General features: G+C 40.6%; 1 protein-coding gene across 3 annotated transcripts in view; it reads left to right on the top strand.

The window, feature by feature from the left end:
• The first annotated feature begins 404 nt into the window (after window positions 1–404).
• LOC117449601 (IQ motif and SEC7 domain-containing protein 1-like) overlaps window positions 405–13,857 on the top strand; it is a 105,524-nt gene continuing 92,071 nt past the window's right edge. For all 3 annotated transcript variants that reach the window (XM_034087366.2, XM_034087365.2, XM_034087373.2), the window contains exon 1: window positions 405–1,002. In XM_034087366.2, coding sequence (XP_033943257.1) covers window positions 743–1,002 — 260 coding nt within the window. In that variant the 5' untranslated portion in view covers window positions 405–742. The remainder of the gene's footprint in view (window positions 1,003–13,857) is intronic.

Here is a 13,857-nt window from a genome sequence, read left to right as displayed (position 1 = left end):
ATTCACTAACCCACGCTGCTCCCTGCTATTAGGATAATTTCACTAGAGGGGGGAACAGTCTGCTGCTGTTGAAACGGCATCACATAGAGAGCATAACAACTCTGCAGGAGAGACGCAGCACCACCACCATTAAGCACAGGCGGAATATAAAGCAAAAGTTGTTCTGTTTTCAATACGAGTGTGAGAGAGGGGAGGGTGTGTGTTCGTGTGCATACATGCATGAAACACGCGCTGAAAGGACATGAGACAGTATTTTGAGTATACTGAGGGACAAACCCACCTCCCCTCATCCAGCTGCTGCAAAGCTATTGTTGCGCTCATTGCGACCCGCAGGTTCATAAAACTTGCTAACCCCGCCCACTTGACAGCCTGTTTACGAAAAGTCACGGGAGCAGCATGGAGCTAAAGGTGCCTCACACAAAATGTCATAGCGTGCTGCCAACATGGGGGAACAGGACTTCACGGAGAGCCAGCTTCGATCCTCATAATGTAGTCTGTCACATTCTGGTTGATTGATCATTTGACATTTACAGCTTGGTACGTGATTAGGATCTTTTAGTTTTGTGGGTTTAAAGGAGTTCTAAACGCGCGTACAGGGACTATGTATTTGAATGATCACCCACACGGATTTAAAACAATGGCGAGGCGTAAAAGGCGCAACCCGGTGAATTGTTGCGCTTAAGCCCGGTCTGGACTACACGGAACCATTCTGTGATACAGCAGGGAACCACAGCGGATCGACATGGAAAACCCAACCGAGAACCCTACCAGGGCTGTGGAATATTTGAAGGAGCTTAACAAGATCATCGAGACCCAGCAGGAGTTGCTGGAGAGGCAGAGGGAAAGGATCGAGGAGCTGGAGCAGCAAGTGTCCGACTTGTGCTCGGAGAACGGCTGTCTGAAGGAGCAGTACAAGCGGCACCTGGCGAATTGCAGGCTGCTGCAAGGCACCAACAGTCTGCTCACCCTGGAGGCCATAAAGGAACATATCACACAGGAAAAGTAAGACAAAACCTCGTCTGGTATTTCTTTTATTAAAGTTAAATCATCCCCGTTGAACTGCATTATCTTCATGTATTTAAAGTTAGAATAATGTACCTGAATAAAGTAATTATTGCAAAAGCAGAGCCCAACTAGTTCAGGTCCAACACTGCCAGACAGTGATCCGCAGTTGCAACTAACGTTAGTCTACTTTGGCATCAGATGCTTTTACTGATATTTGCTGATGGAAAATAGGTATTGGGATTACGCATGGTACACTTACAGAAAATGGGGTTTGTTGGACAGCATAGCTTTTACTGATCATAATTATGCAAGAGATAAACCTGTAGTTTCCCAACAGATGAATTCCCAGTAGGCCTACAGTTGATTCATGTTGCCTTTGAGAGTGTAAGCTGTATATGTCAATATGTATGGGATATTTAGCAGATACCATTCAGTTTAAGATGTGCTGTAGATGATAGACTCGTACTCAGAATCAGGTGATTTTCAGGTTCTGTAACTTCAGCATGACAGTAGTCTCAACTATGCCTTTGCTCTAGGCCTATGTGGTCTTACAAAAGGATGTCATGTGCGTGGACAGGCACATTTATCCATGATAAATGGAATACAATAGCTACAAACCTGAAAAAATGGCACATTCTTCGGATAGATCCATTATGCAATTCTGTTTGAGGGCTGGTCCTATCTGCAGGCAGTGGGTTAAGCCCCAGGCAGAGCAAAGCAGAGTAGGTAGACCAAATGTATGGAGCATTATATCAGCACTCAGAGTGCAGTAAAAAAAAACCTTGCTGTTCAGGCACATCATCAAGATAAACCTCCCTGCATAGCCCTGTGTTCACACTCTGTTGGTCATATCTCCAAATGGCTCAGCATGCAGACATTTAACTCAAGTTTTGACAGTGTGCAGATTCATTTGATCATACTTGACCTTTGTGTCCAGGAGCGTGTTGGTGTCATGAAGATCAGTGGCAGCAAATCAATACTGATGAGTCATAGACTGTGTGGCTTTGGTGGCTGATAAAACCAGACTCATCAGAAGAGGACGTACTATAACACTGACCATTTTATAAATCTCTTTCGGCACTACAGAGTATTCTGTGTTATAGTCTGTCTCTATCTCTCATTCTGTATGTTAAGTGTCTCAACACCATTTCAGTCTAGCTCTGGCAGAATGACACAGAGGTTAGCGAGGAGCCTGTGATTACCCCGATGAACCCGATGGAATATGACAGCTGTTAATCATGTAAAGTGGGGTTTATGGAGGACATTTAAGTGCAGTAAAATATGTATTTCAAGATTTGCAAAGGTAATTTAGCATGGAGAAAATTAGGTTAAATCAAGGTAATAATGAACTTTGAAAATAAACTGTCTTGCATCCATTTATTTGCCATTCGAAGAGGTCGGGTACACAGTGGCAAGAGCCATCCATAGCATCCCAAATGTCTGTTTCTTAGATTTATTTCTGGGTGTCCTGAGGGATTTCCAGTGTTACCCATAGGGATCTGTTACTATCTGCTTTTGACATACTTCCAAAGAGAGTTCTGAGCAGCTGCTCTGAGGTTAAAAAGCTCTGTTGACTTGCTTTGGACATTTATTATTTTAAGCCATTCTGGAGCAAATGAGTTAATACCCTACCTGCAAAACTAATGACATTCTTTTCAGCCTCACTGGTACTTTGCTTTGCTAATGATAAAGTGTTGGCACATTAAACTAAAATCCCGAACATGGTAAACATTTAAAAAAATAGCATGCTGATATTTAGTCTAAATAGAGTGGCTACTGTGGCAGTAAACTTTAATATTTCTTCATACTTCATTGACGAAGATTAGTTGTTCAGTATTCAGTTATTCTTGAAAATGTAATTTGTCATGTAGTTGTTATTTAAAATGTTACCATATTTAATAGTGTCAAACACCTGAAACCACCATAAGCGATCAAAAGCCTGAATAACAACACTATCCGAAAACGGCTCAAACAGAACCACTTCAGACCTTGGCTTTGTCTTCATTATCTCAGAATGAACATGACATTAGTGCAGTGGTTCTCAAAGTGGGGGGGCGCGCACCCCCTGGGGGGCGCAGAGGTATGGCAGGGGGCGCGAGAGACCAGGAGGAGAAATGGCTATAAAAAAAAAAGATTAAAAAGAAATCATAAATTGAAAAATTATTGATTAGAAAATAATATGATACAGTACTATTACGTCCGGGTTAGGGTCACATTTTGTGTGTGTGTGTGTGTGTGTGTGTGTGTGTGTGTGTGTGTGTGTGTGTGTGTGTGTGTGTGTGTGTGTGTGTGTGTGTGTGTGTGTGTGTGTGTGTGTGTGTGTGTGTGTGTGTGTGTGTGTGTGTGTGTGTGTGTGTGTGTGTGTGTGTGTGTGTGTGTGTGTGTGTGTGTGTGTGTGTGTGTGTGTGTGTGTGTGTGTGTGTGTGTGTGTGTGTGTGTGTGTGTGTGTGTGTGTGTGTGTGTGTGTGTGTGTGTGTGTGTGTGTGTGTGTGAGAGTGAGAGAGAGAGCACACACACACGAGATCGTTGTTGTTAGCTTCTGGGGCTAGCGAGCTAGGCTAAAGGATATAAGGAGTTTTTTTTCAACAACAAAGTGGAGGAGAGTCCTCTCCTGTCAGACTGAGAGACTCAGTGAGCTAAAGGACTCTCTCAGTGGGTCTCAAACGTTTTGGTCACCAATAAGGTAAACAATTATTTCCGAGGCACACATTTATAATCATTATAGTTATAAGAGAATAAATGAAAAACAGGTATGAAATACTATATGACAGTAAAACAAGAATAAAGTTTAAAAGGGTGATTTGTAAAATATCCATAAAGAAATAGTAAATCTGTTTACAGTTCTGTTTCATATGGGTGTTGAGAGATGTATCCATAGATCTCTTCATTTTGCTCTCAAAGTGCACCAGATTGATGCTTTTAACTTCAATATTTAAAAATAAATCTTCCCGGGGGAGCTTGATAAAAATAGCACTTACTGTCACACTGTGTATTTGCGTGGGGAGTGTTGCAGTAGAACATTCCACTGTAGCGCCCGGTACAATCATGGGAAACCCTAAATGTTTGAGCACCCTCTATGAAACGTCAAGCTACCCCACAGCACACCAAAATAAATATCTGGCGCCGCCACTGAGCCTGACTTGTGTTGGGGGGGCCTGACTTTTTTTTTTCTCGCCTGACAGAAAAAGTTTGAGAACCATTGCATTAGTGTAAGCAAGTCTGCTTCCAGTCTGCCGCCAGTGACATGACAATTTTGAGTTTGTCTGACATTAAGACAAACATGTTGACACAGCTCTCTTTATGCAGTCAAGCATGTCATTTTCCTCTTCACATGGTGGTTGTCACATTTGCTATGCAATCAAGACCTGAAGCAGGAACAAGCAGTTGCATAAAATAACTGCTATTAGCTTGCTAGTACGATGGAAAACCATTCGTAGCCCGTTCAGGGTCTTGAACACCATAGTTTTGCCGTAGTTTGCTATCCACAAGACAAAAGTAAACCAATTTAACAAAGTCCCTACAGCCGTCAGTCCCCTGTGAAATACATCGTTTTATAGATTGGGGAAATATTCTTATTTGCTTTCCAGCCTCAAGTTAGATGAGAAGCTGGATACCAACCACATGTCTGAATGCTAAGTATGATACTCCAGTCAGTTAGCGTAGTAAAAAGACTGAAGAGTCTTACTGTGTGTTAACACTTTTTATTACGAGTAGAATATAGTGAGGGGATAAGGGGAGTGTATGCAATAAAGCCAAATTAATTATGTTGTGTTTCTTGGAACTGCATTCACAGCCTCACAGCACTTTCTTTACACCAAGATGTCTTTCTGCTTTTGTATTCCTTTCTTGTGTGTTTTCAAGTTTTAAATCTATAACCTTTACATTCTCTCTCTGTTTAATGCATGCAGTCTGTCATATAATATGTATATAGGGATCTAAATACAATCCAGACATCTGTCAGTTTGAAGCTGTTATCTGCCTTTGCTTCCTTTTTCTGTTTAGTATGATGTATGTATGATGTATTTGTATTACAGTTATCTTGAATTCAGGTTGTGTTCTTTTTCATACTTTAAGCAAATAGTGGTACACTGTGCTGTCAGTTCTCATTTGGCACGATTCCAATGCTAACTGACCTGATAATGGAAAGAGAGGAAGGACAACAAGCAGAACATCGTACACCATGTATAACAGTCATGTTCTGTTTTAAAACAAGTGGCAGATAAAGTGTTTCTGCTACTGAATGATACATAAGATAGTTTTCTGCTATCTTGGGTTGCCTGTAAAAGCATGCTTTTCCCTGTAAGTTGTTTGTACAGTTTTTCTATCTACCCTCTCTTATGTGCAGAGAGCAGGAAATGTGATGCACATCTGATAGTGCAACCTGTGGTGCCAAGTCAACAGATTCCTCTGTGAACTCTGCAGAACCGGCTCCTGGGTAACATTGTCGGTCAGGTTTTAAGGATGTAGTATTTCTGTGCAGGTATCGAAAGTCATCCTAGTGTGTTCTGACCTATGGTGATCAATAAAGTTGTCCACCTTGTAAATTGTAACCCCAAGGCTGCTGGGTGAAGAATCTGCGAGAGGCAGTTGATTGGTTTCTCTTAATTTAGTTCACAGTGCCTTGAGTTCAACTTAAAGTTCATTCAAACGGATGGTTGGTTTTGCACTTTAGCACAAATTAGCAATCAAGGACCAGTTTTCTTCTGTTTATGGCTCCAGAGTTGCCTGCCTCGTCAGCCTTTTAGTCTAGCCATATTTTTGCTGACCCTATGCAGTTTGTTTTCAACAGTGTTCTACATTTACTTGTATCCCTTGTGCTCACTTAGGAATGAAATGACAAGTGATACAAGATTAGGTTGCACGTTTTTGAAGCACACATTAGTGATAAATGACTCTTCACGGGCGGTTAAGTCTTACTGACTTTAGGGCTTTAGCAGACTTTCAACACACACACGTATTGTATGTCTAGTCAGTGAATGTGATACGTTGTAAAATGAAACAAACAGTGAAATCCCCTAAATGTTTTTTTGTGCATTATGCAGGAGAGGCTGGTGGTTTAATCTAAGTGGATCCACGGGGATCCCGACCTGTCCACTGGGGTTTAAAGTGGAATGGTGTGCGGCGAGTGCTTTCACTTCTTATCTCGTGTTGGTGGATGCATCTGCCAGCCCACATTTAGTATTCAAACTTGTTTCCCAGGCATGGCTAGCCAACCGAGCGCAAACAATATTTGGGACGCTGATGTGATGGCTGGAGAGATAACCTCTTCAGCTGTAGTTGACAAAGAGCTGAAGTGTCATTTTCTGCACAGCTTTGTATAAAAAAAAGTGTTCCTAAATGTACTAAAACAGTATCCTTACTTTGATATTCATTGTTTGCTGAACAAATGCTGGGCAGGCATTTCCCAATACATTTTATTCAGAGTTGTATCGGCTGAGGAGGGCCGTGGTGGTTTGTGGAAGTTGAGGATTCATGCAGTTATTTAATTTAGTATAACTCCGGTGGGGAAAGAGGCTTAAGCAATCAAATATTGATGACACGTCATTGCCTACTCAAACTCTCTCCTTGTTAATAACCTAATCGAGCTAATAGGAATGTTTGAATGCTGATGAATGAACAGCAAAGCTCCTGAGTTGTTGATTCTGTGCCAGATCTCAGGCAAGATGCCGTAATGTGACAAAGAAATAAGACAAACATAAAATATAAACAAACAAACATGTAAAGTCTCATCTGCAGGCAGTGCAAAAAGTATATCCGTTTTATGTAGAGGTTTACATTCATTGCATGTATTCAGTTGCTAATAAGCTATCATTGCTTTGATGCTCAAGACTTGCAGTTAAACGTGTTTGGAAAGTGAAAGCAGCTGCAGGACTATGCAAATAAAAGATTTGGGAAGATGTGTTTTCCGTTGTTGTCTAAGCAGTGATCTGTCTTAGTATTTAGGTGATAATAATACCTGTTTCATTTCTGTTTTGAGGCTTCATTTTCACTTTATTTAAAATTGGGATGCATTTTGTTGCAGGGTTTATGCTTCCTTCATATATGTTGGATTTTCTTTTCCCTATCTTTGCTTAAGAGTAGAGCTGAAACTTTTGGTCGTATATTCAAGTTGTAAATAAACAAAATAAAAGGCAACTCTTTACATTAATTATTCAAAAAAGTGATAAGTATTTGCTGATTCCTGCTGCTCAAAAACGAGGATTTGTTGTTTTTCCTCTTCTCCCATTACTGTTAACTTATTAACATCAGGCTTTAGACCGTTGGTAAGACTTATACATTGTACATCATCATCTGAGGAGAACCTTTGATAGACAAAGGAGAGAAACATATATGGAATTAGATTTAATGACATTTTGATGACATTTTAAATAATTATTATTATTGTTGCATATGTAGATGTAAAGTAAACCTGTTAATTTACACTGCGTGTTGATCTGGATTCTTGTTGATATGTAAGGGGATTCAGTATATTTCATTCATCTCATTACAACAGTGATCTGTGTTAACATTGATGTTACACAGTACTTCCTGATGAGATGGAATAAAGCCAGAGGAGTTAATAGTCGAGAGGAGTTAATCAATAGATATTGAAGTATTTGATAGAGGTTCTTTGAGGTTTTTGATTTTGTCTTGTACGAAATTATCTCTCTAACGTCTCTGGTGTTTTATTCTTCAGCATAAATTGTTGCCTAAAGAACCTCAAGTGCCATTACTAAGTCCCCTGGATCGAGCCTGTAGACTGGAGATTGGCACGGTCATAAATAGTTCACCCCAAGCCAGTGTAATGACTTTAGCATGTGTTTTGGGACCCCTTGGCAGAAAATAATAGCATGATGGAGAAAGCTGTTTCTCGTGGCTGGCGGCATCCACTCATTTACCCAACGATCTGCTGAACAATCAGTGTGCCAAACCAAATTTACGAGCACACAAACTCCCTCTCTCCAGCATAGCCCCCTCTAATGGAATACCCCTATAGATTAATGTCCCAGCAGGGATGATTTGCATTCAGACCCACTTATACTGTAAATCTCAAGCAATGTCCAAAGACAAATGTCAACGTGCACTCAAAATCAACTGCAGGCTGCCTTTATGTGTAGTGGACTGTGCCTCCCTCTCAGTGAGCCACAGTCATGCTGGAGGGAAGCCAGGCACCGCTGACCTCTCGTTCCCTCAATCAGGGCCATTAATACAGACTTAAGGTTGGTTTGTGTCGTTTCATGTTGATGATTGTCCCATGAGAACCGGTAATGATGGCTTTAACGAGCCATGTTACCTCTATTTGATGGTGTTATACAGTAGGCCACATCAATGGTGGTCGTATTGTACAGCTTAGTGTGTTTCAGGCTAACAAATTACGGTTGCACCACTGTTTTAGATTAATTTACAGCAAAACAATCCATCTGAATTTTAATAAAATATGTTCTATGCAATTTCCAAATCATAGAAGTTGGATTTGTTAAGGACAACATATCTGTCAAAATACCAAGATAATGTGGTGCTGCAGAGATGTACAAGCTTAGTGTACAGTTAGTATTTGTTAATACTCTTTAAAAATTACACCGTGATCATGCTAAATTCATGAATCAAAATAATCATAATTTTCACAACATTAACGTAGTTTAATTTAATATTTGTTTAAATTATTATCTAAAATATAGATGTTAATTCAGATTTTAATCTAAATGAGACTTAATAGAACCCTTCTCAGTTATTGACCACTAACCGCACTATGAAGCAATGTTTTTATGAATGGCCTGTTTTGCCTGCTATCACTCACAACTAGAAGCATGTGAGACACAGTCCTGTCAATGCTTTCACTATATCACTTCTCCACAGGGGGTGTTAACGAGCCACAATATAGCAACGTGCTAGCAAAGACAGAAATAAGATTGCAAGCTAGTACACATGGATGTACAGCATGCAGGGTGTTTACCTTTACAAATGCCAGAGCTGAACACACTCCTTATGGTGAGTAACTGAATGTTAACGAAAACTTTATTTACGAAAAAAATGCACAACTCGGGTAAATCAATGTTTGTACACTAAATTAGAAGTTTAAGCTAGCAGCCTGATAGCTAGGTCTGCTGTGTGTACCACTTAAAAAACAAAGATATCAAATGTAAAACAGTGAGCTTTAGAAGTGCTGGTGGTGGCTTTTGTTACCTTTACGCAGCGTCCACACGGCGGCGTGCGTTGAAGCTTGCCGGTGGGCGTGTCTGAAACTCGACCAACAACCAATCACATGAATCTCCCGCCCCGGACGCACAAGCACGCGGTTTGATTGGCTAGAGCTTGCACTGGCATATAATTTGATTGACTGGCGCTTCCGTCGAAGCTTCAAAAGGAGAACGTTATTTTCTTTACTGGAACATATTTAACAATACAAACAACAAACATGCACGCCTGTCATCACAACGACGTGGCCTTGAAGTGAAGTTGGTAATGGCCAGCTGTGCTGCGTCTTTCTCTGTAACCTCTTTGGCGTGTTTCGTACTCATATGCGAGCGCATTGTTGAGGTTGAGCTGTGATAGACCAACGTCTTTTCGCAGAGCTTGCATTTAACTTCCTATGGACTTGTAAGTTCGAAGTAGTTCCACAAGGAGGAACTCTTTTTACCTGCCGCTTTGTTCATCTTTACGGCCCGTCCACACAGCGGCGTGCGCTGACGCTTGCCGGCGGGCGTGTCTGAAACTCGACCAACAACCAATCACATGAATCTCCCGCCCCTGACACAAGCAGCGGTTCGATTGGCTGACGCCTCGCCGAGGCGTCAAAAGTTGAACATTGCTCAACTTTTGCAGCGAGCCACGCCAGCTACGCTCCACGTCGCTTCCCACGATGCATTTCGGCTAAAAGTGACGTCACCCCATTCAAAGTGAATGGGGAAGCGTCAACGCACGCCGCTGTGTGGACGGGCCGTAAGTCGCACGTGTGAGGGAGAGGGGGGGGCGGGGTCGGTGTGTAGCGTGCTGCAGCAGCAGTCTGCTCTGGCTTCCTCCAAGTTTACAGTAAAACAAACTGGTGGTGTGACCAATGGCCATTTACAATTATTAATACTATTACTATTATTAGCATTAGTCTATATTTTGGTTGAAACTAAACCAGAAAAAGAAAAGAAAACGTAAATATAAATAAAATCGATTTTTAAAAATAATATTCGATTATGGAGACTGTAACGAATAATCGAATAATCACTGGCATCCCTAATTCAAAGTATGAGGTGTGACTTGTGCCAAAGAACGAACTCACTGAGCTCACTAACGTGTCGATCGCCGTGACTATGCGGCAAGAGAAGTAACGTGACACTCTCGTAACCACTCCTCTCGTCTGAGAAGCTACGTGACGTCTGCGTCTGAAGTTACTTTACTTTGACCAAATAACCCAGTAATGTTACAGCTACGCAGTTGCTGTTCAAGCAAGACTCTATTTCAATATAGTTTTGGTATTAAAATAATGTTACACCCCTTGTATGCCCTGAACGCAAAAACAACCACAGACAAGAATATATATATTTAAATATGTATTGTTTTATGTTTAGTTGACAAAATAGTCACTGTGCTACATTTTGCTGCACTCGAGCATACATCTGAAGACAAGAGTTGTGTCCGCCTTTGGCCTCAAGGGGGAGTATTGTATATTTATATTTTGTATAGATGTTGCAACTATACAGAGCTTTGGCAATACTATATGTAACTGAGGTCATGCTAATTGAATTGAGTATACCTTTAAGTGAGCTGTCAGGAGGAAACCAAGGTTCACCAACACATTGCACTCTACTGCTGAGAAAGGCTATACAAAGACCTGAAACGATGTGCTGCAATGTCTGTGTATTTTTGAAGAATGCAAAGTAAAGGAAGAAAGTAATAACTCGCACTGAGACATTTGAGAAACACTATCCAATGATGTATTATTTCTGTGTTACACACCATTACTGAATTACCTACAAGGACGGACAAAACAATCAATCAATCAATCAATCAATCAATCAATCAATCAATCAATCAATCAATCAATCAATCAATGTTTATTTATATAGCCCAATATCACAAATGTTACATTTGTCTCAGTGTTCTTCACAGTGTGTACAGAATATCAGTATGACAATACGACACCCTCTGTCCTTAGACCCTCACATCGTACAAGGAAAAACTTCCAAAGAATACCCAGTTTAAAGGGAAAAATGGGAGAAACCTCAGGGAGAGCAACAGAGGAGGGATCCCTCTCCCAGGACGGACAGACGTGCAATAGATGCAAATTGAAAAGATAATACATTTGCAACATAGTTAGTCCAAATGTTTGGAAATGCATGTGTGTATAATAGGAAGATGAATCCACAAGGATATCCATCCAGGACCACAGCCACGGCTCAAGATCCAGCGCTCGCGATCCAGCGCTCGCGATCCAGGACACAGGACCGCAGGATCATCCATGACTCCGGATCCCAGCGTATATAGACACCAAAAAGAAAGACATTTGGGGAAGCTGGGTTAATCGGAACATGAGAGTACACAGGTATAGACAGAGAGAAGGAAGATGTCCCCCGACAAACTAAGCCTATATCAGCAAAACTAGGGGTTGAATCTAATCAGCCCTAACTATAAGCTTTATCAAAAAGGAAGGTCTTAAGCGCACTCTTAAAAACGGATAGGGTGTCTGCCGCCCGAACACAAACTGGAAGCTGATTCCACAAATGTGGAGCTTGATAAGAAAAGGCTCTGGCTCCCATTGTACCTTTTAGAGATTCTAGGAACAACCAACAACCCTGCATTCTTGGAACGCAATGCCCTAGTAGGACAGTAGGGTATAATGAGTTCTTTAAGGTAAGATGGCGCCTGCCCATTAAGGGCTTTGTAGGCGAGAAGAAGAATTTTAAATTCTATCCTGTGTTCTATAGGGAGCCAGTGTAAGGCAGCCAGAACAGGAGTAATGTGGTCCCTTTTCCTAACTCTGGTTAGTACACGAGCCGCAGCATTTTGAATCAGCTGAAGCGACTTGACTGACTTCTTGGTACTGCCTGATAATAAAGAGTTACAATAATCCAGCCTAGAAGTAACAAATGCATGGACTAGTTTCTCTGCATCGTTTTGAGGCAAGATATGCCTGATTTTTGCAATGTTACGTAGATGGAAGTAGGCGGTCCTTGAAATTGATTTTATGTGGGCGTTAAAGGATAAAGCCTGATCAAATATAACACCAAGATTCCTTATAGTCTCACTGGAGGCCAAATTAATGCCATCCATAGTTAGTATATCTTTAGATAATTTGTTTCGTAGATTCTTCGGGCCAAGTACAATAACTTCAGTTTTGGTCGTGTTTAACATCAAAAAGTTTAAGGTCATCCACGTTTTTAAGTCCTTAAGGCAGTCTTGAATTTTATTTAGATGATTAATTTCATCAGGCTTGATTGATAAATATAGTTGAGTATCATCCGCATAACAATGAAAGTTTACAGAATGATTCCTTATAATATTGCCTAACGGAAGCATATATAATGTGAACAAAATAGGTCCGAGCACTGAGCCCTGTGGCACTCCATGGCTAACTTTGGTTTGCGTGGAAGATTCATCGTTAACACGTACAAACTGAGAGCGTTCAGATAGATAGGACCTAAACCAGCCTAAAGCAGTTCCCTGTATGCCAACTAAGTGCTCTAGTCTTTGCAATAGGATATCATGGTCGATAGTATCAAATGCAGCACTGAGATCCAGCAAAACAAGAATAGAGACAAGTCCCTTGTCTGAGGCTATTAGAATATAATTTGTGACTTTAACCAGAGCTGTCTCTGTGCTATAAAGCCAGACTGAAAATCTTCAAATAAATCATTGTTTTTTAAGTAATCACACAACTGTTTTGCGACTGCTTTCTCAAGAATTTTTGAGAGGAACGGAAGATTAGAAATAGGTCTATAGTTGGCTAAAACCTCTGGATCGAGGTTGTGCTTTTTAAGAAGCGGTTTTATCACTGCTACTTTGAATGATTGTGGAACATAGCCTGATAATAAAGACATATTCATAATATTTAATAAAGAAGTGCTAATTAATGGAAAAACTTCCTTCAACAGCTTAGTTGGAATTGGGTCTAACATGCACGTTGATGGTTTAGAAGAGAGAATCATTGAATGTAATTGTTCAAGGTTAATGGCTGAAAAGCATTCTAGTTTACTATCTAGTGTAATATTAGAACTTACGTTTCCGGGAGCTGTTGATAACACTATACTGGTCAAAGGTAAGAGGTCATTCATTTTGTTTCTAAGAGTAACAATTTTATCGTTAAAAAAGCACATAAAATCATTACTACTGAGTGCTATGGGAATAGAAGGCTCAATCGAGCTGTGGCTCTCTGTCAGCCTGGCTACAGTGCTGAAAAGAAATCTTGCATTATTCTTATTCTCATCTATTAATGAAGAGTAGTAGGCTGCTCTCGCTTTACGCAGTGCTTTCTTATATTCATTGAGAGTAATATGCCAAATCAAACGAGATTCTTCAAGTTTAGTGGAACGCCATATCCTTTCAAGTTGTCTAGACTTTTGCTTTATTTTGCGGATTTCGGCATTATGCCATGGAGCTAATCTATGTTGTTTTATTTTCTTCTTTTTCAAAGGAGCAACAGAGTCTAATTTTATTCGCAGCGCATCTATAGCACTATTAACAACATGATCAATTTGGGGTGGTGTACATTTTGTATAAGTTTCCTCCCCTACATGCAGACATGCTATCGAGTTAAGTATTGGTGGAATCTCTTCCTTAAATGTGGCTATAGCACTAACAGATAGGTTTCTGCTGCAAGAGCTTTTGACTAATGCTTTGTAGTCTCGTAATAGTACTTCAAAAGTTACTAAGAAATGGTCGGAT

This window comes from Pseudochaenichthys georgianus, chromosome 7 (genome assembly GCF_902827115.2).
Source record: "Pseudochaenichthys georgianus chromosome 7, fPseGeo1.2, whole genome shotgun sequence".
Taxonomy (NCBI): Eukaryota; Metazoa; Chordata; class Actinopteri; order Perciformes; family Channichthyidae; genus Pseudochaenichthys; species Pseudochaenichthys georgianus.
The sequence above is the reverse complement of the archived record's forward strand: the minus strand, read 5'-3'. Positions and strand labels throughout refer to the sequence as shown.